The sequence below is a fragment of the Armigeres subalbatus genome, chromosome 2, assembly GCF_024139115.2.
Source record: "Armigeres subalbatus isolate Guangzhou_Male chromosome 2, GZ_Asu_2, whole genome shotgun sequence".
NCBI lineage: Eukaryota > Metazoa > Arthropoda > Insecta > Diptera > Culicidae > Armigeres > Armigeres subalbatus.
The window spans coordinates 381,407,729-381,432,866 of record NC_085140.1 but is presented as its reverse complement, the minus strand read 5'-3'; the positions used below and the strand labels follow the sequence as shown (position 1 = coordinate 381,432,866).

Sequence of the window (25,138 nt, the reverse complement as noted above, 5' to 3'; positions counted from 1 at the left end):
TACAAATTGTGAGGCATGAGAGTGAGAACAAAAATATCACGGAATGTCATGAAATTAATGTCATTTAACATGATCGCCGCCATAATGTCCATAAATTGCTGAACTTAGTTTTTGTACAGCCCCTTCCTTCTCCTTAAGAAAACGCACGAAATTTCAACTTCCCAAATAGGTTTGCTTTGTCACGTTAATCGAACCTATGAAAAAAATAATTACGTAATTCATAGACGATCCCCAAAGGGGGGGAAATTGTATATTCATGCTATTTCGACCATACACAGCTAAAACTAAGTGGAAAATCACTTTAAAAGTCCAATTTTATTTTTGACCGCTCGCTTGTATGGGGATCCCCCATAGTGCATAGCTACATGAAAAGACATCAGGATCATCCGAAGATGTTATATCGACACATCCAGGGAAGTGCGTATCAAATAAGTGCGCTAACGATTCTTCATCAGAAGAAGTGTAGTCGCCATTTGGCTTGCGAATTTCGCCAACTTGGAAATCCTTGGATCTCGCAAGAATTTTATTCAATCGACTGGCTTCACTCAAATTGGAAACATTTGCACAAAGATTTTTCCAGCCGGATCGTTCAGCAGATCGTAGAGCCTTCTTGTAAGCTTTGCGAGCCAACTTGAAAGAATCCGTCCCTACTGAATGGCGTCTGTTCCAACTCCTTCTGCACTGCTTCCTTAGCTTAGCCAAATCGGAATTCCACCAAGGGGTTCCTCTTGAGGTTTTTATAGAACGTAAAGGGCAAGCTTCTTCGAAAGCTTCCACGATGTGCAACGTTGTAGTATCAACTGCATCATCCAAGTCGGTAGGAGTTTCTATACTAGGTAGATATCCATGAAATTTGGTAGAAAGCAACTCTGTGTAAAGATCCCAGTTTGTTGAACGGGGATTTCTAAAACGCAAGGTCTGCGAAGTGACATTCAAATGATCAAAGTAGATGTAGCGATGGTCAGATATCGATTCCTCATCTGACACATGCCAATTCGTCAACTCGTGACTGATTCTATTGGAGCAAAGGGTTATGTCTAACACCTCTGCTCTATTAGATACCATAAAGGTTGGGCGATTGCCTATGTTAAGTAAACTAAGTTCGATACTACTTAAGTATTCCATCAAGCTGGAGCCTCTCAGATTGATATCCGAGCTACCCCAGATGATGTGATGAGCATTAGCATCACTGCCGACAATTAGCGGAAGGCCTTTTGAAGTGCAATATATGACAACTCGTTTGAAAGCATCCGTAGGGGATGGTTCATCATGTGGTAAATAAACCGAACAATAGACGTATCTCCTGACGGGGGTTCCGCCAGTTGCATCAATTGTGACAGCACATACATCTCTGGTTGTTAGATCAGAGATAAGTGTAGCAACAATAGCATTGTTAACAAGCACGCATGCACGCGGCATTGATCGAGAGTTTGCCATTTCTTTACTGAAAGCAGCAAAAACCGGGTTCACTAGGTTACCTAGGTAGAAGCTACCCTTGCGAAAATAGGGTTCCTGCACCAAAGCCACTTGGGATTTGCCATTTTGCATAAGTCTACAAAGATTAATCGTTGCTGTTCTTTTATGCTGAAAATTGATTTGATCAATCTTAACTGAAGCCATTGCAAATTAAGATAATGCACTCCACAATTTCAGCATTAATATGAACAGCAACGATGAAACCAAATTGGTATCTTATCAAGAAAGTCGAAGACGAAACACAGAGTACAATGTGTATAACGCATAAAGCGAATCCATATAGGTGACAATTTGTTGAAAAACTAAATAAAAACATGCTCATAATCCCACCCTTATTTAACCTCAAGTTGAGATTGAATAAGAGTAGCCGATTATTTCGGAGAAGCAAAAAGTCAACTACGCCATAGCTCCGGTTAGCGCAGTAAGGGCTAGATACTGTGAAGGGTGCCCTGGTGCTTCACAGGCTCCGTTAGCGGTTAGGTTCTTTTTAGACCCCCCTAACCATTCATTCGTAGGCACGGTAAGCATAAAGCCGCATCACACCAAGAATTTGGGGTCACCTGTATGGTGGACTTCTACCACCGGAACAGGCAATCCGTAGCGTTATTCTTAGCCAGATAACTGGCTGCCGACACCACACAGCTATCTTGGCTGTTCGGGGAGAGAAGTTGACATTGACTTTACGTCAACTCTCAATGTGGCCGAACAGCCCAAAAATCGGCTAATCGGCTCTTCACTGGACCATACTCTTGATTTGAATCTGTCATACGTTGAAAAAAGTTACCACGACTTTCAACAATAGAAGCGATTTGTTTAAAATAATTGTCTTATGTTAATATTTTTGCATTAGAAGCAGCTGACTCCCATGTGGTTATAATTTTCTCAATTTGAGCTAGATTCAATCTATCCCCATCTTCCGCTAAAAACTTTTGTCTCTCGGCGTCATCCTACAAGCCAATGAGTATGCCATCAATTATGCGAGTCTGTTTATCACCTTCAAAGTTACAATACTCAGCTTAGAGTTTAAGGGAAAAATAGAAATCACTGGCTGTTTCACCAGGTTGCTGTACTCGGGACCCAAATTTGAAACGTTGGATCAAAGCCGTATCCGACTTGCAACAATTTTTGCTTAAGTTTTTCGGTTAGTTCTTCAAGTGGTGCTTCATCGAGCAACCGCTCACTAAAGAACAAATTCTGAGCCACTTCAAAAAGGTAATCACCTCAAAGAAGGAACATGTGGTCTTTCTTTTCGGCATCTGCTAAGTCGAGTCAAGTACAAGACACTGAAGACGACCTCACAGTTGAGGTCGAAATTCGTATCTGCGTAAGATAACGAATGGAATTAAATGGAGAGTTCCAAACTCGTCTTAGACGGTTGGTAAAATCTGTGTTGTTTTCACGCCAGTGAGACTTGGCGTGTATCAGCAGAGATTACGCAGAAACTGCAAGTACTTATCAACCGATGTCTACGTTTTATAATTCGGGCCTGGTGGCCGTACAATTGGATTTCGAATGCTGAGCTCCAACGACGATGCCATCGAAAATCGATATCGACAGAAATTCGAGAGCGTAAATGGAGGTGGGTCGGCAACACACTACGAAACAGTGGAGACGAAATCTGCAAGCAAGCGCTGGACTGGAATCCAGCAGGACATCGCAGCAAAGGCAAACCCACGGGATCGTGGCGGCGTAGCCTCAACAAGGAAATAAAGGAAGTCGACAGGAATCTGACCTGGGCCCAGGTCAAGGCTAAAACGAGCGGCTGCCCAGGAGATCTTCTACGTTGGCCCTATGTACCCCTAGGGGTGCTCAGGATACATGAGTGAGTGAGTGATTGTTCACCGGTGCTAACCAGTAAGTAAGGTGATAAATTCTTCAAAACAGGTTTTATGTAACAATCACGCGATAGTTTTCAATAAATTTATTTAAAAATGTAGTTTAGCGCAGCATCTTGTTGCTGTTGCTTTAACTTTTGTCATTACTCTTTTCATTTTGAAATATTATTTTTTCAGATCTTTATTTTGTCCTTCGTACTCTATCTCTTTCCCACGCAATGGTGTTTTCATTCCGCTGAGATAGTTGTTTCCATTTCGCTTGCATTTAAGGCACCTAATAAGTTTGTATCATCTGTTATCGTTTGCCTAGATCTGTGATTATGATCAACACTGAATGGTTGAACCACAATTATATAAGTTTAGTAGGTACTACTAATAGTACGACGTTCACTTTATTGGACGTTTTAACATAAAAAATCATTGAATTGCCATTTCATTCCAGTTTTAAGTTAATTGTGGTGTTTCCATTTATGAGTAAAATTAAAACTAAAGTTCTTAAAAATTATAAAAAAATGTTATGACCAGAAAATTTGGACGGCCTGAAGATTTCTGTTTGCATGAGATATTAAATGCTATAGAGCTAAATAACGAATAAAATTCGCGCTACATACAATCTAAAAATAATCAAAATAAAAAAACAATAACTGTTGCTTCATCAGATTCCTAGTACTAATTTGACGAATCGAACACTTGAGAAATTTACGTTTCTCTTCTAAACTAAACGGCATTGCTTTCTTACTGATTTTCTCCTATGTATATCGCATTAATACATTCTAAGGACGATAGAAGACCTGTTAATTATACACAAATACCTTGGATGGAATCGACGGAAAATGAACATGACACAAGCTGCACACGGTACGATTTGTGAATGATGTCTTGGCCATGCTAAACCGAACATACTTGAAAATGTTTCGTACAAAAACAGACATCAATAACTAATTCGTAGTTGCAAATTGTCCGTTATAAAAACAGAGATTCTAGCTTTTACATAAATTGGGATTATGTACACAGAAGCCTGCTTATCGGTCACTCTCACTGCTCTTCGTTTTTGATGAGGGGATGGTGCTTACTCGAAGTTCCATTCTAATCATTCCAAAAGATCCAACTATTCGGATTCACTATTCGATAGTGGCGGGCTACGACGAGTGCACTCGTGATGAACAGAAGCAGTACTGAGACCGGATTACGAATCGCAGTATTGTAAATTCTACAATACGGACATTGCGAGCTACCGCACACTTCGCAAATGTTCAGCAAATATGTTTGAAGCGAGTCGAATATGGTTTCGTTGAAGCGTTCTGCAAAAGAAAATTATAGAATGAGAGTTTCGTTTGATGTAATATAGCGACTGAGATAATACCTGGAGCATAGTAATCGTATACTCTGATAGGCAGATATCGGGACATGTTAGCTACCGGCATCCAGCGCTCGAGTGTAAAGTTCACGCATACAAAATCGCTGTCCAACTGAAATGGAAATGTGGAAATTACAAAACCATCAAGAAAAATGCATGATGACACTCACATAATCAAAGTAGAACAACACTTTTCTCTCTTGGTAACGTGCTCGTTGAAGATTTCGTACTCGTCTGCTGATGATGTACTTGTCAAGTTTTTGCTGCTGGATCATGTACCCAGTAGGAACGGCCACGTCCAAAACTGCCATACCGGAACGAATCGACTCCTTAGTGTTGGTCCATCTAAATCCATAAACAGAAAATTAGTTCCCGATCAATAAAGAAGCCTGGGAAAAGTATTTGCGTTATATTTACCGTTGGCAAATCACATAACTGATGTGAGACTGATTCCTTCCATGGAACACGGTACGCGTAGTTAAATCGAACGATTTCACCGGAGGCATTGTCTGGTACTTAAACGAATCAACCGAATACTCCACGTGCATTTGTAAGATGGCATATCCAATACCCTTGGCTTGCACTTTTACGGTACCCCATGCATTTGGAATCTGTTGTAGGATGCAAAAATTAATAGAATAAAACATCAAAGATTGTCAACTCGATTGAATTACTCACTTCAATATCCTGAATCTTGGCCAAATTATGCTTCCCGATGTGCAGAACCTTCGATTGCCCGGGAAGAGACGTGGCCTCCACAGTGACCGTTAGCGAAGTAACGTCGGCTATACGGTTTCGGGTGCTGTACTCCGTAAGAGCTTTCATGGCAATGCCGGTGTCCTGACTGGAAGCCCAACCTCCGTCCCTCAGACGTTGAGTGTTCAGCCAGCGGACGATCGGTTCGACGGTGAAAATTTCCTGACGCGAGACGTACGTGAGCAACGCATACGCGGTCGTTTCAATATTAAGCGAATCATATTTGTAGGGCAGACGTGGCAGGTTGAAGTACTTTTGGTTTTCCAATTTACTGGGCGGTTGCGGAACCTCGTCGTTACCCCAATAGTTAAGATCCGCTGAAAACAAAGAAGAAAGTGTTAAAGGCAAATGATCGTTTAGTAAAATAAAGCATTCGAACCTATTGATCTCATTTTGCTGGCGAGCATTTTGAAAGCATGCTCAGCTTGCGGTGTCTTTGCTTGGGCCAAAGCGTAACTCACTACCGCTATTTCATATGGCGATCCGTAGTCTTTGATCAATCCGATGTTGCGTTCAATGTATCGCGATGCACGTTGTTCCGCTAGGGCTACACTCGACCCCAATTTCTGTGAAAAAAAAAAATGTGTTAGTTGAAGATTAGTAGTGTGTCAAACGTAATCTTTCCTAAAGGTCGACTACCTACCCCTGAAAGGTCTTTGGCCGAAACGAGCATAATCAAAACGTGGGCGGTCAATGTGATGTTTTTAGTGCGAATGATTTCATTATGGGGATTCTCGGAAGACTGGTTAACCTTACGATCCGGCAGCCACGTGACTTCCCAGAAGGAACCGTCAACCTTTTGATGCTGTAGAACGTAGTGGATGTTCTTCTGGATTACCAGTGGATCGATGTAGATGAAGTTTTCGTATTCGTAGAAGGACGCTTCCGAGAAGATTCTTGCGCAATAAGCGGTCAACCATACGGATGAGGCAGATTGGTTCCAATCCGCACGGAACAGAGAGAATGATCCATCTACGTTGAGGTAGCTCAGCTGTTTTTGGTATCCGATATTCATGTAGTGGAAAGCGAGTTTCTCCGTCTTTTTGTTACGCTGTTTGATAGCGCGCATGTATTGGATGGTGTAGAAATTGGCAGCAAAGCTGAACATGTTCTGTTCGGCTGAATCCATAGGCAGGGCTAACATGGATGTTGCGTTGATTGGCATGGTGGGGAAAATGGCACCGACGACGTCACCAACGACCGAGATACGAGCCCTATTGGAGCCGAATACGTAGTAACGTTCAATTTCGTACGGGATGATGGGAGTTTCAGTAACGTTGACATGCATGTATTGGAAGAAGTAAGCCCTGTTACTGAGATCCAGCAGTGTAGATTGATGTCGGTGTTGGACGAGGCCATCCGGTTCCACATTGATCTTTCGACTGACTTGGAATGCACCGAGAAGCGTGGATGCGTGGATCGTAACTTCAATTTCGCCCAGGCGCGTCGGAACAATTGGAATGTATACATTGGACGAATCTTGTGCGTAGATGTAAATGTAGAACTGATGTTCACCAAATGATGTCCGTGGATTGTATGACCGAACAATTCCATTTTCTTCCACGTGCACAAATTGATAGTCAGGAGAACTATGCAGCACTACGGTTACTTCAATATCCACTGTTTGATAATTGAACACGGCAACGCGAATTCCAACCTGTTCTCCTTGCCTGCAAGTACTTGGGCTTTCCAAATTGATAAAGAAGGGTTGCACTCCAACGTATTCCAGAGGCTTTCGCAGCATACCGAATCCTTTACTTATGCTCACACCAAAAGCGGAAACAAACCACAGAGCTGGAATTTTGGGCACTTCCAGGTTGAAAATATACCTTCCGTGGGGGCCAATGTTGATATCCTTCCATAACCAAACATTCTGGTAGTGCCTTTGGATCCTGTTGAACCGATACTTTCGGAACTCGCTCAATGCAGTGGTATTTCTATTATCACACCCTGCTTCATCCGTTCCATCTTCGCAATCGAGATATCCATCGCATCGTTTATCGGTTCTGTAGCATCTACCACTCAAGCATTCGCTGTAATTCATGGCTGGATCGCAACTCATCGGTCTTCTAGGAATTACTCCATCCGTAAACACAACCAGCCCAACATATTCGAATGTACGGTTCGCATCCACTCCAAATGTGGAGCTTGGATAGTAAACAAGCTCATCCGGATTTCCTTCGTGCGAAATCCACGTTTGCTTGAAGGTTCCATTCGACTGTTCGCCAAAGTTTGCCATTTTTGTGATCACGTTCGCGTACGTAAGTTCATTACCCGCTTGCATAGTATAGAATGCGTTGTCAATACCGGATAAGCCCACATACGAACCAGCCTCTCCGTATATAGCGACTTCAACCTTCTCGCCTGTCCTAGCCTTTCGATTGTTGATGAACACTGTGAAATTGTTTCGGGAAATTCCATTCACCGGGAAAGTTAAACTGTCCGCAATGACTTTACCGTACCGTCCGATATGCCAAACAACGATCGTTGCCGACGGGGCCATTTCCGCGCTCAAAGTAATCGACATTGTTCGTACACCTCCGGACATGATTTCCTGACCGGTTACCAGCACAATACCCTTGGACATCACAATGTAGTGGAAGTCCTTTACGTAGAAATTGCTCTGCACGTGGAATATCATGTACTCCCCTACTTTTGCGTCCCTGGTGCTTGTTTGAACCTTGATGTTGTGGTTGTTAGGAGAGAAATGCGACAGCAACAGTAGATCAGCACTGGCACGTTCGCCAGAGGGGTGGATGTAGTTTGCCGAAAGTCTCATCGATTGAATCTGATTCAGGAACTCGTTTGTCTGCTTGCTGTTCTCAAGGTTCAGATCGTTCCTCAGGTCGATCTTCAACTCCCATACTCCAGGCTTGTCGGACATTTGCAATTCTTTGACTTCGTATGAGTTCCGTCCTCCACCGCTACGGCTATCGATTGTGCCTGAGATTTCCATTCGACCAGGGTATAAAGGATCGATGGGCAATGCTGATCCATCGAAATATTCCGCGATGAGGTAAATAGTGAACGGCATCGAAGGTTTGAATACTTGCGGAGAGTTACCCATGAATGCAACTCGGATGGAAGAATTATAAATACGAGCCATGGCGTAACCTTCGATGATCTCGTCGTAGAATCGCTCACCGACACGGGCTGTAATCAACACTTCCATTCCTGCGAGATTGTTCTGGAATAGTTGGGAGAGCTCGGCCATTGGAAATTTGAAGTGATATGTGCCGTTGAAATATCTTAGATATGGTAAGGATTCCCTGTAGGTATTAGTCCAAGAGTCCCACTGTTCGGCGGAGTCGATCGGTTTCTTGATCCAGAAGGGCCATTCTTCATCAAAATTAAAATGTCGTTCCACTACGTAGCTGTCCTGATAGTTCGATTGATACCGTTGTTGATCTTGATACTGAGGGTCTTGTGGGTTCAACTGGCTTGTAAATGTTGACTGGGCGTTATACAGATCAGGATTTGTATTTTGCAGGTAGTATGGGATGTTGGGATCGAGTTCTCGGCGATTTCCGGTATTCCACACTCTGTTCACGTGATTGATAGCCTTGGGGTTCATCCACCCAATAGGACGAATCGTGGCCTTGAGGGTTAAGTTGCCTCTTGTTGGAGTACCATTGGTGAAATTCGCCATGACTTTCCCGTAAATGAATGGATCCGTTTGGAAGAAGAAAGCTGGCATTGTTACGTTCACTTCAAACCTCGTCTGATAATATTCTTCCACAGTGAACTTAGCTTCTTCGACTTGACCTTGAGCGATGACACGAATTTTCCATTCTCCGTACATTGGTTGATCGGAAAGTTTGTACTCCAAGCTGACGGATCCCAGATTGGATTGCCTGGATAACCAACGGCGCATGATGTGCCCAGTAGGATCCAGCATGTACACATCCACAGCATTATCAAAACCTCTCAACTCGGTAGTAATCGGAATCGTTCTGAAGCGCACCATTTCGCCTTGCATGTAAACCGGCTTGTCCGTCTGTACGAAGATCGTCATTGATCGTTGCGAGAAAGTTAATCGTGTTTCGTTTACAAAAATGTATCCACCAAACGTATTCTCATAGGAACCTTCCACCCGAAGTTTGTAATCGCCAAGCACGCTAGTTGGAGGGATTCGCATCAGAAGTGTCTCCGGGACTCCGACACGCACCGCCTTAAGTTCACTACTCAATTCAACGCCATCGCGGGAGATACTGGCTCGCACGGCCATATGATGCTGCGCTTGTAGCAAATTCACTGACACTTTGTAGATTTGACCGGGTCGAACCATCCGGGATGCTACCACAAAGTACGTTATCTCTTTACCCAAAGGACTGTTCGATGAATCGAGGAAAGAGTTTCGATTGCTTTGTGGATTGAAAATCCTTTGTCGAGGTGTCGTCCCATATCGATTTGCCGAGAAATCTCGTGGAGTAGTTGATTGGAACAATACATCCCGATCGCGGTCGCCTCGGCTGGGATCGAACCGATTGTCGATGCTGTTGGTGTCGGTGCCGTAAAAATCACGGCCCCCGTAGTTTGGATTTCGTGCATCGTTGTTCGTTGCTGGATTGAACTGAGGTTGCTGGTTACTTGAGGTAGGACTGTAACGTTGTCGATTGAACGGATCGAGGGGGTTGCTTCGTGACACATCGTTGGGATTTTGCTGCTGTTGGGCCCACGTCAGAAGCGATGGAAAGGAGAATAACAGCAGGAGCACACCCGACCAGTTCGGATGCCACCGGCGCATCATGCTGCCGCCGTGGTAGCTATTTTGGATCGATCTGGAAACAAACAAGAAAGTGATATTTTTTAGAAATAATGAATTGAATACATTTCAATCTGAAGTTATCAAAATCAATGTTGGATTAGTCAAAATAGAGTAAAGCTTCGCGGACAAAAAATCTTCCCAAGCATGGCAATTTATAGTAACATTATGTCTAAGTCCAGATGTACAAGTACTTTCACAGTTCATTTTTCAAAACCTATGATATCAAAATATACTTCCAACTTATAGTGAAATCTGTATATAAATGGTCTCCCATTTTTCACGCTGCACGAAGGAGTTATAAATTAAATCGGCATATTGACCGGATACCTATAGGACTGTCCAACGTCGAACGAAAGCAGTGCATCAATCGGCAAACGATGCAACCAGAGAACCCCAATACCTACCTTATATCTGTTACTCGTCAGGGTTTGGTGATGAAATACAATACCCAACTTACGAATCCAGAGGAAGAAGAATTCAACTGGTAATTATTAATGACACGCATTTTAGACCGTTCAGTGCGACGGGCGTTAGCTACAGTGAAATTCCATTCGACCGTGTTCGTGATCCATCGTCACATTAGACATCAATTGCCAAACTTTTTTCTAACTCCTTGGCGGGGCTCATCAGCCGACATAAATTATAGGTTCTCGGTAATTTTTCGCTTGATGGACCCACCCACCATACCGGTGACGATGATCTACTTTGCGTGCTTCCTCCCGTCATCGGTCAATTCAATGCTTCTCCAGTTGACATGAGCGAAATTAGTCGAAAATTGTCCATGTCCATCTATAGATATAACTGTCACACGTGGTCACACTCTCAATTGCCAACAATCAAAACCGTTGTCACAACATTGCAATTCAATGGCATTCAAAATGCGCTCGCTCGATAGGGTATTGTTTGAATATTTAAAGCTCAAAGTTCCGTACTTGACATAGGTTTTTTATGCAAAATGTTGGACCTCCCCTTATGTTGATTGACACTGACCGATACTGCATTGTGGGTGAATGTATTGGTATTCAGCCGAAAGTGTTACGATACGAATGGTACAAGCAAAACGAGCAATTGCCAGTTAATGATGAATGGATGAATCACCCGCGCAGGGAAACGTCGAGTGCGCTAGTGTTTGACCAATGGAAGAGGGCGTAGGTCACTTTAGCGTGAGCGTAGACTTAATACAGAGATCTGAGTCTCATGAGACGGGACGCTAACTGATTGATTTTTTAATTTCTTTTGAAAACCACCGAGAGGTGGGAAAAGGCCTGTGTTGATTGTGTTGTTTTGTGTGGTTTGCGAAAGCAGTAAAAATGTTCAAAAAATATTGTCACATGATTTTTTTAATTTCAAATTTAGAAATGCCTGAAGAGATATTTTTTTAACGTTTCAAATACAAGAGGAGGCTATCATATTTATCTTAAATAAATATTTGTTACAAGGCCTGGAAATTCCATCGCCCATTTATGCTTACGATAATACTGGCCTCGGAAATACAACGTTGTCTTCAATGACTGTTCAGTTTCAGGTCATACATGTTACTAGATGGTTTCTATATTTGATTCATCAAATTGGATACTCCTTCAATAACCTTGCGTTTTAGGCCATCCAATAATTCACTGGAGTATAGGCATTGAAATCCACACACATATCCAAAGTTTTGTTATCTCCAAATAGTTCATGCTCTATTTGACCTATTAAACCAAATTAAATATGCTTTCAATAGCTTTTCCCCTCCATGTGCTCCCAGAATCACTGGAATCTATGACAAAAGGTCGAAAAGACAAAAGGTCGAAAGACAAAAGGTCGAAAGGACAAAAGGTCGAGAAGACAAAACGTCGAAAGGGACAGAAGGTCGAAAGGCACAGTAGGTCGAAAGGGACAAAAGGTCGAAAGGGATAAAAGGTCGAAATGGACAAAAGGTCGAAAGGGATAAAAGGTCGATCAAGAACAAGTTGATAACAAGTTTTTTGTATTCCGAAGAGATTTGTGAAATTCATTTAGCTTCAAGCAGCAATAACACACTCATCTCATTAATCAAAGTTGAAGAATGAGCAAATTACAAAGAAGAAGTAATTATGTACTATGAAACAATATTAAGAATATCTAGATAGTATTGTTAGAGATAAAATAGATTGTTGAATTAGGAAATGAATAAAGCTTGTATAGATCGAGACAGAGTTGTTATATACAGTTGGCAATACATTGCCCTTTTATTTTCACTATATTTAACAAATAAATATAATTTAATCAATGAGGACAAATAATATATGGATGTCTAGGTTTTCTAAATGTCATTTAGATCTGTTAAAACAGTGCACTCCTGAGCCACGCAGAAGCGCGCATTTAAAATACACCTGCGTGTAATACCCGCCGGTGTATTTGATGTTCGGCGTGCGCCATTTTGACAAATCGAAGTGACATTTAGAAATCTAAAACATCCATCTATTAGTTGTACTCACTGAATGAATTTTTTTAATTGTTAAGAATTGTGAAAAATAAAAGAGCAGAGTTTTTGCCAACTGTGTAGAGCAACTCTGGTGCGAGATTGATTCTCTCCGTTTCAGTTTCTTGTCTATTTCGACCTTTTACCCCTTTCGCCTTCTTGATTTTTTGTTTCTTTCGACCTTTTGTCGCATACGACGTTTTGTCCTTTCGACCTTTTGTCCTTTTCGACCTTTTGTTCCTTGGACCTTTTGTCTTTCGACGTTTTGTCTTTCGACCTTTTTGTCCTTTCGACCTTTTGTCCTTCGACCTTTTGTCCCTATCCCGAATCACTGGAATATAGGCCTCGGATCTACACGCGTAACTAAAGGTCTACTTTTAATGGCTTATTTTCAAACCGTACGCCTGGAGCCGCCTTCAAATGAGGTCATCCAAGAAATCCCTATGGATCTTAAGGTCGGTGTAGGCGTAGCAAAAAAAAACAGTTTTCTGATTTTAACAGTACATAGTATGTGCACTTTTTAATTTAAAGAGTCATCCAAGAGTTCCCTTGAGCAAATGACTTCAGTTCTACACCGGTGGTTCTCAACCTTTCTCATGAGTGACCTTCAGAGGAAAATCGAAGTAAAGGCTCATAAAGCTTCTTTGAAACTGTACCATCCAATTCGAAAAAAAAATTTAAAAAAAAATCGGGCTACCGACGAAACAATGAGGATTTTCATACTACTTCAAATAAACACTTGAAATTTGGATCTAGGATTCCGATGAAAATTAAATGTTGATGTTTTCAAAAAATTTAATATTTCCTGAAGTAGCGCCATTTGTCAGTACTATGATAACACGATTTGTAATCTTCCGTAATAATGTACCACCATAAAACAGTGCAGACGAAACCATAGCCGTGAAACGATACAAATAATAACCCTTTGAGGAAAATACAATCCCCGTGGGCAACGAATAAACCCGGTTCTATAAATAAAAACTGGGTAGCCGTACAGTCGATCTTGCATCAATAGTTGCTGAGGCGGAAGGGGTTCGATTCCTGATCTGTGTTAGGAAAAAAAATAGATTGGCGTTGAAGCATCGCAGTTAATAACCATAGAAGTGCCTTATAATCATGGCGCTGCTATGCCTCAATGTGAATATAATGCCATTGAAAAATAAAAAAAATCCAATTTTATGATTTTTTATTAAGTTAGACAATGTTTTGCGATTATGGGATTTCGAGTGATACTTTTAATTGAGATATTTAGATAATAAATCCATACCATAGATATATGGCTGGGGTTCTGAAATATCGCACCAAGCGCCAACAAAAAAAATCCCATTTTCTGCTCAAGATTTCGTTTTAGTTCATGCGTGGAGGCCTGAAAGCCTAAACTCTAGGGAACTCTTGGAAGCCATGAATAATAACATATCTAATTTGTGTCTTTGGATTCCTATGATCATGTATCGTATTTAAAATTGTCCAAAAATCAATGAATTAAGTGAAAAACTAACAAGTCGAGTCAAGTACGAGACACTGAAGACGACCTTACTGTTGAGGTCGAAATACGTATCTGTCAAAGTACAATTAGGTGGTGGAATTAAATGGGATTGTACAAACTCGTCTTATGACAAGTGAAGACATTCCACTAAAAAGCTCACAATAATTTTCTCAACAAACAAAATAACAATTTAAGATTCTTTTTACGTCGCCCCAATAAGTGCCGAAAAAAGAGGGTTGAGTGTAGTAGCCTTGAGTGGTTGAGGGGTGTTCATGGTCATCCGCAGGAGTTTGTTGTAGACCCGTTTGAGTTTGAGATAGTGGTTTTTGGCGCAGCGGAAGGCGGAAGGTGTACAAGTCCTACTATTGACAGTCAAATATTGCGCCGCTGTCCGTTCACGCACAATTCCATCGCCAGGCGGCAGACTAGAGCACTGTGCAATATATTTGGCATCGTAGCTCTTCAATAAGGTAGAGGCCCACAACCACTGACCAGAAGAAAGGCGCAAGATACCGATTGACCGCTGCATAAGTAGATTTCTGTGGAGATCTCCTTTCTCGTTACTCTCGCTAAAAAAAAGTTGCATTGAGTGGTAGCATTCTGCGGCCGCTACATCCAACAATTGAAGGGGCGCCCAATACGCGGAACATTTGTTCTGCCGCTTAGCGCAGAAGAAAACGTTTGCCGAGGAGTTGTCGGATTTCGGGAAACCGTTATTGGATGAGGATGAGGATTAGGCGGCAGAAATCTCTTCAAACCCGTATTTCACCAATGCTACACTTGTTTCCGATCTAAGTCCACTCTTGTCCAACAGAGCACAGCCGATCCGCCGGTATCGTGCCGCGTTCATTTTCCGTTTACAGTGTCGACTATTGTGGACCTTTTTACATAAAATCAGCCGTACCCAACGAGTCATATTCGTCTGCTTCTCGACCAAGGCGGTTCACATCGAGCAAGCTGCACTCCGTCGTCTAGTTGGCCGCAGAGAAAGGATCGTTGAGCTCTATCCATACAAAATGCCCCTACCTTTAAAGTGGTTTTGAAAGCGCTCAATGGAGTCTATCGTATGTTGAAGATTGACACCGACGATGGAAACCAAATCTCCGACTATTGCTCCGGCAAAGAAACTGTCTGGATATTAATTTCACCCCGAGCAACACATTACGGACGCCTCTGGAAGGCCGCAGTCAAATTGACAAAGATTCCTATCAGAAATATCAATCTTGTCTACGAAGATCTGCAGCAGATATGATTTCCCTGATACACCGTGTAACTACAACAGCTGCAGTCCCGTGAAAATAAAGGTTGCAATCTGGTCGCAATCATTCAGGATGATACCATCGTAATTATCAAGGAGGACAACACTCCACCTGCAAACTGGCTGCTGGGTAAAATCATCAAGTCCCATCATTTATGATGAAGAACTATGATAGGTCCTCATTCAGTTCTTGCAGAATGAAATACAGAATGTAATGCTAGTGTATAATTAGAATTTTTCAGGAGCGCCACATGACATATATGCGGCCGACATGGTTCTCGTATTTCCTGTGACGATCCACGATAGTGACAATCCACTATACGACGCGTTTTTGCCTTTCTCGTACAACAAAGTTGTACCGAAAGGCTATCATTTCCCTCCGGAAACGGACCTTTTATAAGAGTTCTGGAGACCCATAGTGTTATATACCAATCGATTCAGCTCGACGAGCTGAGCAAATGTCTGTTGGTCCGTGTGTGCGTATGCGTGTGTGTATGTGTTGGCAGTGACGTAGCCATAAAATTGGTCTGGGGGAGGGGGGTTTGTGGTTTTCTGAACATTTTCTTTTTCGAAATAAAAAATCCTTCTGAAAATGTTGTTTCTGGTTTTATGTCCAAAACCACCCCCGTGGCTACGCCACTGTGTGTGTGCGCTAATTGCCATAAAAACATTAGCCAATTTTACATCTAGTACCTCTTAACCGATTTTCTTACAACAAGTTGCATCCGACAGAGACTAAAACGCTGTTGATCACTATTGAATTTAATAATAATTGCTAATTGCAAAAAAAAAATAGATAATATTAAAATAGTGATGAGATATAGTCTCATAGAACAATAAGGTGTTATAAAAAATGCCTTGCATCTATGAATATTTTTAAAGTTTATCCGTGGCTTGCTCCCAACAAGTGTTTGATCGGAGATGCTCGAGTTGCACGCATGAACTATGAAATTGTCCGAAAGTCAAACTTCGAACCAGAGCATTAATGAATAAAGCTTCCAATGAATGATTAAATTTGTTATGATTAAATCATTCAACTCTATGATTAAAGATTATGATTAATGAATTACTCATTTTTGAAAATGAATAATGATTATGATTAATGATTAAATTAATTTTTGACAATGATTAACGATTATGATTAATGAATAAAAGCGATGTATGCAATGATTAAAATGAATGATTAATGAATAAACTCAAAACAATCATGAATATGATTAGTGATTAATGATTAAATGCAAAAATCTATGATTAACGATTAGTGATTAATGATTGAATAGTATTTTTTGTATGATTATGATTAATGAATAATTATTAAATAACCAATTATTCATTATTCATGATTAAATCTATGATTAATCACTAATGCTCTGCTTCGAACATAAGAAATTCGAGAAACTTTTGGCAGCGCCATCTTTTGTCTACTAGTGTAAATTTTCTATCATAACATTAGACGGTGTAACTGTTTTGCCTTTCTTGTACATCATCGAGGTGTACTCGTAAAGGCTACATTTATTTGCTACTTTTTGCGCGAGAAAGGCACCATCACCGCTAGGTGGATTAATCTGTTTTTTTTTGCATTTTTGCTAGCTTATTGCTTATGCCTAAAAGATTAAAACCGACTCACAATTCAGGGTTCTTAATACGCTTTCACAGTTAAACACTTTTGATGTCAGCCGATGTATGAACTTGTGTATTTCAAGAAATAGAAATTTCATACTCGCGAGATACCCTCGGACCGTGCCGGAAATCAAACCCTCCACATTCGACTTGTTGATACTGTGCCTGCACAGACAAACAGACATAACACTCGTCGAATTTTCATCGTTCACTGATTAACTTGGCGAGCGTGGGGCGTATCCGAGGATGGAGAGATGCGGCCTCGAACCGTGCATTGTGGCGTCAAATTGTTGATTCAGTGTTATCTGTTTAGATGTTAACTAAATAAATGAAAATGAATGATTAACTGGGGAATTCAAATAATCATTAGTTGGCCAATCGATCACTCGTGGCGCGCGCTTCGTTTTTGCTCGAGTTTGACGTTTGTTCACTACCGCCATCTGGTTCGTGATTTGCCCAACTAACTTAAATTAACAGATGTCGTTAGTGTTTGAACGACGATGAATTTGATGAGTAAATGTTCAATGTGTTATGTCTGTTTGTCTGTGGTGCCTGTATCGATTGAGATTAAGCTATCTGTGGTTCCACGCCGCATTTTTATAACCTAATCTCAGTATAGTGTTTTGAGCTCGTCAATAGATCTTGGTTTAATTAACACACTTTTCCGGCCACAAAAAACTTCAAAATTCTTTTTGGGATTTCCATGCGGAAAACATTTGATTTCTCTGGTTTACAACACAAACAAAGCCATTATGCCTTTCTGCTATCACTTTTTATCGCATAGAGGAAACGTGACTTTTCAACAATGTGGAAAACATTGCTCTTGAAACTCATTCGTGAAATTCTCATTTAAAACCCCCGCGTGACGACGCAACCGTGGCGAAAGGGGGAAAACGTTGAACATATCTATAAATTTAATTTCAAAACAAAATCTCGATTAAACAAACATAAAAAACGAATGGAGAGTGAGAAACGACACCGGCCGGCAGCCGAGGATAACTTTTTGCCATCATCGTGATGACAGAGTGCCTGCTGATGATAAGCGGATGGGATGCCAGCCGGCACAGTGCCACGGAAAATCGATACTAATTTTCCACTTTGTCGCCTTTGTGTGGAAATTGTTAATGAATCTATAAATTTCTAAGAAGGACATTGATACGTTTTTCTTAACTTGAGAAACCGGTACCGACATTTTCAAGGAGGGGTTCTAGATAGAGGATCAGCATGTTGATAGCAGCAGCGCAAACATGCTTTGATATGTATCTTGAAATTTCTTCCATAATTTTGACATTTTAAATGTTTCTCTTCCAATTACAATTCTAATCAATGGTGCGACGTGAGTAATTTTTGAAGAGATAATTTATCTTCATCGAGTTGAATTTAATTTAAATTTGATATTCTTCATTTTCGCACTGATTTATTTTCCTGAACGATAGAAAGCTTATGGTAATTCCACACGATGCTGAGCGTGCTGTTGAAGGATTTGATTCGGTATTATAAACAGACACACTTCCAAGATCCAGTGAGTAAGACTGCTAGCCGACGGCTGCTATCTTAAGAGACGGCCCAAAATTTAATTTGAAAATATTTTCATTTGACTCGGTCGTTCAATCAACGACGTGGGCCAGGGGGAAATTTCTTCACTCCTGAAATTAAACAGCACCCGCTATAACCGTTAATGTTGAGGGGTTTCTATCACGTTCCCTGTTACCGCTTTGCAAACATAGTAAAACAGTTGCCATAACTGCACATCGGTAGTCAAACTGTGGTTGGCCGGAAGGATCTATCTGCTTTACGGTAATTGCGAGGGGAAACCGTTCATCATAGATGCTTTGCGTAAGATTTAAGTAAATAGAATTTACAGTAAACAAGGTTCAAGGCGTTAGACAATTTCCTAAAATTTATCTAAATTCTTTTGGAAATTATCAATTCTCTCGACATACAAATAGTCAAAAATCATCTTAATAGGAAGCAGTAATTAATTTCAAACTAACCTTTCTTGACAGTTGTCCCATGATTAGAATTTCAAATTTTCTATCGAACCCATCTACCTATTCCATTGCTATTCTTAGGGGAGGCTGTAGTAAATTCGTAAAACCCCGATGATTGAATACTGCGAAACTCATACATATTCTGTTCAAACCTACCCTAAATGTAGTTAGACATGCTTATCTCTCGGCACCCACGCTGCACCATAATCACCGTACAAATCTAAGGAATTGGATTATAAACCAAAAAGGGGAAGACACCCTTCGGTGCTCGAGGGCACCGAAACATGTGGCAGAATTCGCAATCCATCGAAGTCCCTGAATTTTCCTAACAACGGAAAAAGCAATGATGCCTGACACAGTTTTATCCCTAGGATGCTTCGAAAATTTATGTGGGCCATCATCGGCCATGACGATCGCAAGTGTCTGGACTGTTGAATTTAACGTCACCATCTGTGGCATACTTAAATAGGCCGTGTTGAATAGGCGTTATCAAGTTGCATTTAAACAATAGCCGAAAAGAAATCCTCTCCCTTACTTCTATGAACGTCATTATTGGAGAAATGTACGACTGGGGATTGCAGAACTGTTAGTACCGCATGATCCGCAATGGATGGTAACATTGCTACTGGACTGTCGTGCAGTGTTTATGACTTTTTATATTTGGGAGTGATGGCAAGTGAGTGTGACTTGAATGTCAATCAAGGCAAAAAAGTTGAGAGCACTCGAGGGAGTGGGAAGTAATTTTCCTGTGGTGTACAGCAGGGGATCAATCTCCATCTTTTTCTCATTTCTGGACACTAGAATTTTACTCAGAAATTATCGCAGTACTGTGATTATAAAAACTGGGGTATAATACTGTACGTTTACTCCAAAAATGATTTTTTAGCAGGACGCCTGAAGGATCAACTGTAGATATTTATCGATTTCGCTAGACAAATTACTTAGCTTATATTCATTGACTGTACACATTGTTGATTCTAGTCGTGAATGACTGAGAGAAGAACAAAGTTCACCGCAAGAATAACTGTACATATTTTGGAGTTTCTTTACTTCAAGAATAATAACGATACCGGAAACGTCCTCTTAGTCAATTTAGAATTTGAAGGAAAAAAATAGTTCGATATTCACTACTTTAATAGATCGAGAAATCCTTTGCATCTCCGAGATCGCCACTACAAGGAATAGTAGGGAATGCAATATATTGGAAGACGCCTCGGTAAGCGACTAAATATTTCTTTAAATACGACGCTAGGGTAAAACGACCTATTATGGAGGGGTTAAGCCCCGTGTCAAAACAAAATCGATTTCCAAAATCTTTAAAAATGACCTGTAGGTCTTTTTCCACATTGCAATAGTCGAATAGGTTGCTCTTTAACAATAGATTCGTAAATATTACGTCAATTGTGCTAAATTTATGTTGTTTTGTTATTATCACAATAAAAACAAACTACCGCAATAATAGGACGCTGTTGCCTATCGTTGCGACATTTTTTCAAGGTCAGTCCTATTGTTGCGGTATTACATGCAATTCTTATGGAAATCGATACAACAACAATAGGACCTTAGCACTACCGCAATAATAGGCTCAAAGGATTCAAATTTTTAATGAAAAATGTTGATTTTTCATTATTTTGAACGGAACTTTGTCAAACAAAAGCTGTTCTAGTCGTTAATTCGATGAGTTTTAGCGTATCGACAGTTGTTTTTAATGCCCTTATATCCAGAATGGACTATTTTAACACTACCGCAACATTAGGACATACCACAACGATAGGACGTTTTACCCTATGTTGTTTCGAAAATAAACACGACTTACTTCACGTTTTGTTTCCGAACGTTCAGGTGGACCACGGCCGTCCAACATAGCTGTGGTCCTCACAAGTTCCAGTGCTCACGCTTCTAAGAGTCTGCCAATAACATGTACATGTAAAATGGGAGCCTGGCATAGCGGAAAGGGACCTTAGGCCCACAACCTACTATTCCGAAATATAACAAACTGTTCGAGAAATCAACAGAGAAAGATCGAGAATTGATATAACGGCAACGACTTTTAGCATGAAACATAGGACATGGTTAGGAACATCCCAACACACATTAGAGACGTTGTTTTAACGTTAGTCCAGCAAGGAAAGTTGGTACAACTCGTCAGCGGTACATGAAGGTCGAAATCTTGGGACTGGAAGAAGTCTGTTGGGCGTTGGCCAAACGATTGGAGAACACAAACTACCGTCGAGGCAATTGCGTTTGCTCATTAAGTGGGAACCAATTAATGAGATAATAATCATAGTCATAGATCAGAACAAGAGTTAGGATCCTCACGATAATCCAATGTTATGCGCAGACTGATGCTGCCGATTTAGAGGAGAAGGAGAATTGTTAAGAGACGTCCCAGTCACGGACTAAAAGTCTTTTCAACAAAGATTTAAAAAATACAGTGAACTGAATACCGTCGAGGATAAAGATCCAAAGCGTGACATCACAATCTACATGGGCGACTTCAATGGGAAGATTGGTTCCGTTAACACGGAGTATGAACGTTTAATGGTACGTCATGGTATCAGATAAATGCGCATTATCGGTGAGTTGTTTGCTGAATTCTGTGGCAACTCAGAGATAAGTCAGGCTAGGGCTGCGAGTCTCTCTAATAAAGAAATCTGTGGCAATAACAACATGGTGATTGGAGAATCACCTTTTCTCCATTGACCAGAGCACAAAGTATATTTTGACAGTCCAAATGGAAAATAAAACTATAAGAGTCGTTTAAACTAATCAAAATCTAGTTATTCTATGCATTTCCGCACACCAATTCCTTAAATTTGAATCCAGTGCACATGTAGATTGAGGTTAGGGAAACGCCACTGGATGAACACCTTCAGCCGTTGAGTTCTCCACTGATACACACCATTTTAGCGTATAGCAGCATCTATTTCACTTTAAAGCATGAGCATGATTGACCACCCAAGCAACACATATTTCACGTTAGAATAAAAAAATCGGATTTTTGTAGGTTCACTTATCTGCCTGTTTATTCAGATATCAGTATCTCACTCTCACGAAGTTCTAATTCTCGATATCTCTCTCTATGTCGATGATTTTCACGGTCCCATCAATCTACATACATACATTTTTGATTTCTACAGCTCGATAACCTCCATATTTCAATATCTCTTTGTGTTGATGTGTGCTGGTCTAATTTTGCTCAGGATTCTCTCTCCCTACACACTTGGATTATTTTGCCGATCTCAGCAAAATTTTCGCCGAGATTCCAACAGCCGAGATCTTGGTATTTTTTTTATTGAAACTAAATTATTCTTTTACCGAAATTTTGCTTTAACATTACCGAAATTCGGCAAAGTTGACATTTTACCGAGATCTCGGTAATGATTACCAATGTAAAGTTAATCGAAATCACGGGAAATTTTTTACCGAGAATTGTCAAAATCATTGCCGAGATCCCGGCTGTTGGATTCTCGGCAATCGTAAAATTTCGAATTTTAATTGTGTATGTCGATATCATCAAATTTCTTGGCTACTAGACCATTTTGCGACAATAACAAACACATCAATAACAAGAAATGACATTTGTTTTGTTGTCCTTTTTCGTAGCAATGAGCCATTTTCGATTTAGTACCCATTTCAGTTTTTCTGCCATTCGTCGATCAAACCTTATCTCGACGATCCCTTCAATATCGAGATGTTGACTGTATCTTTTTGCCTTTCACGTAAGGTACACTGGGGGAAGTGGAAAAGGAAAAATCGATAGTGCATGTTTGAATTAGTGTAAAACCAGTTTAATTGATCTAAATGCTTTCAATCAAAATGGGCTATCAAAAACAGTCAATTTTGCACCAACTGTGCGGTAATTCATACCATTTTGGTCGCCGGAAATTTATGGAAATACATTTTAAAATTAGGAGTTGTTTTTCCACTTACCCTAGTGGGATGGGGTAAGTGGAAAACCCATGTTACCTTGACCTTCAATAGTGATGAATAGTTACATATAACTAAAATCAATACGATAATTGCTCTGACTATCTTTTGTGGAATAATTTCATTACTTTAACGGAATAGATCCTCAAGGAATTCTCGTAATAGCTAGGGGAGGGCTGGTTTTGCCTTCTCGAACACTAAGTGTACGTAAAATCTATATGTTCGCCCCAAAGATGAACTTTTTAAAGGAAAAATGGAACTTATAGGGTTATAAACCAATCAACTTAGTTTAACGAATTGAGATGATGTCTGTATGTGCGTGTTTGTATGTATGTGTGTGCGCAAAGCACCTACAAAATTATCAACTATTCTTACGCACTTGTCCTTAACCAATTTGTTCGCAAAATAATTGCATTCAACGGTGAAACTTGTTATGAATAAAAAATATTGTGAATTATAGAATATATTTACCTATCAGTGCCATTTTTACCTTTCTTATACATTTTTTTCATATTTAAAACATGTGAAAGGCATCAATACCGATATGTTGATTAATCAGGCATTTTCTCATTTATATTAGTCCAATCACCACTGGTATCACAAAGATAACAAAGAAGGAACATATCAAGATTCACAGCTATCGAAATAAACCATGGAGGTAAGAAAAAAAATGCCTAATTAGAAAATTATCCACTTCCCCCGTAGTGTTTGATACCTGGGGTAAGTGTAAAATCTTTGAATAATTTGCTTTCTTGGTACAAACCACTACCAATTGAATGGGATTAGTTCAATTGTATTATAATGGTCACCTGTGATATAAATTCACTTGAAAAAAGGACAATTGGTGCAAATAAGAATTGAATTTATGAATGCAAATATCAACTTTTCACAAAACCTAAAATTACAGTTCAAGCGTTAACTGTGTTAGTGTATGTATGTATTATACAAATTCCAACATAGTATTAGTTTGAACATCAGTCTATTCTTGCATAATGTTATGATGTGGTAAAAATTGTAAAGTATGTACAATTCCAATTCTTCGAGTCGATTTTTACACTTACCCCCTTTTTCCACTTCCCCCAGTGTACCTTATACTAAGTATACGTAAAGGCTATAAGATCTCTCCAAAACCAAACTTTTGATAGAAGGCTCGGAGATCAATAGTGTTATATACCAATCGACTCAGCTCTCCTAATTAAGGTGATGTCTGTTTGTGTGTATGTATGTATGTGTGTGTGTATGTGTACAAATTTTGTAGACACACTTTTTGGAACTTAGCATTACCCGATTTACTCGCAACAAGTTGCATTCGACGGGGAATGCGGTCCCATTGTTTGCTATTGAAAATTGGCCCGATCGGACATTTCGGAATTATTGAAAAATCATTGTTTTTTCCCAAGAGTTCCCTTGAAAAAAAAATTTCAAAATCGAAAAAAAAAAATTTCAAGAATGATGGGAATGCATAGTAATTAATGCAAAAACTTGCTAAATGATAGAAAATATGCGATCTATTTCCCTAAAGTGCTTTTTTGACCTTTCCTATGTGATTTTTAAGTACATTTTACGATGCACGAGAAAGGCATCATCGCCGCTAGGTGGATTAATCTGGGTTTTTTTTTTACTATTTCACGCATGTTGCGGCGACGCAGCAAATGTGGAATTACTATGTCTGAAACATGATTAATCGGATCGTTGTCGAGAACCATTTTCACCGGATTACTGTTCGACATTCTAGCTACGTGCCCAGCCCACCGCAGTCTTCCGATTTTCGTGGTGTGAATGATGGATGGTTCTCCCAACAGTTGATGCAACTCGTGGTTCATTCCCCTCCTCCACGTACCGTTCGCCATCTGCACTCCACCATAGATGGTACGTAGCACTTTCCTTTCGCAAACTCCCAGTTCGCGTTGGTCCTCCACGAGCATAGTCCAGGTCTTGTGTCCGTAGAGAACTACGATTTCCTGTCATGAATGCGTCTCCGAATTTCTCTGCTGATATCGTTATCGGATGTCACCAGTGAGCCCAAGTACACGAATCCTTCAACCACCTCGATTTCGTCACCACCAATACAAACTCGTGGTGGGTGACTTGCGTTGTCCTCTCTTAAGCCTGTACTTCGTCTTTGACGTGTTGATGACTAGTCCAATCTGTTTAGCTTTGCTTTTCAGTCTGATGCAGGATTCTTGCATCCTCTCAAAGTTACGTGCCATAATATCAA

The 25,138-nt window shown here is 40.4% G+C and overlaps 1 protein-coding gene across 2 annotated transcripts in view; it reads right to left on the bottom strand.

Moving 5' to 3' along the window:
• Nucleotides 1-3,382: 3,382 nt before the first annotated feature.
• The window catches only part of LOC134213142 (CD109 antigen), a 67,558-nt gene continuing 45,802 nt past the window's right edge, over nt 3,383-25,138 (bottom strand). For both annotated transcript variants that reach the window (XM_062691784.1, XM_062691783.1), the window contains exons 3-9: nt 6,068-10,205; nt 5,804-5,990; nt 5,347-5,741; nt 5,086-5,279; nt 4,839-5,013; nt 4,675-4,780; nt 3,383-4,612 (exon numbers count right to left, since the gene is read on the bottom strand). In XM_062691784.1, coding sequence (XP_062547768.1) covers nt 4,398-4,612; nt 4,675-4,780; nt 4,839-5,013; nt 5,086-5,279; nt 5,347-5,741; nt 5,804-5,990; nt 6,068-10,174 — 5,379 coding nt within the window. In that variant the 5' untranslated portion in view covers nt 10,175-10,205 and the 3' untranslated portion in view covers nt 3,383-4,397. The remainder of the gene's footprint in view (nt 4,613-4,674; nt 4,781-4,838; nt 5,014-5,085; nt 5,280-5,346; nt 5,742-5,803; nt 5,991-6,067; nt 10,206-25,138) is intronic.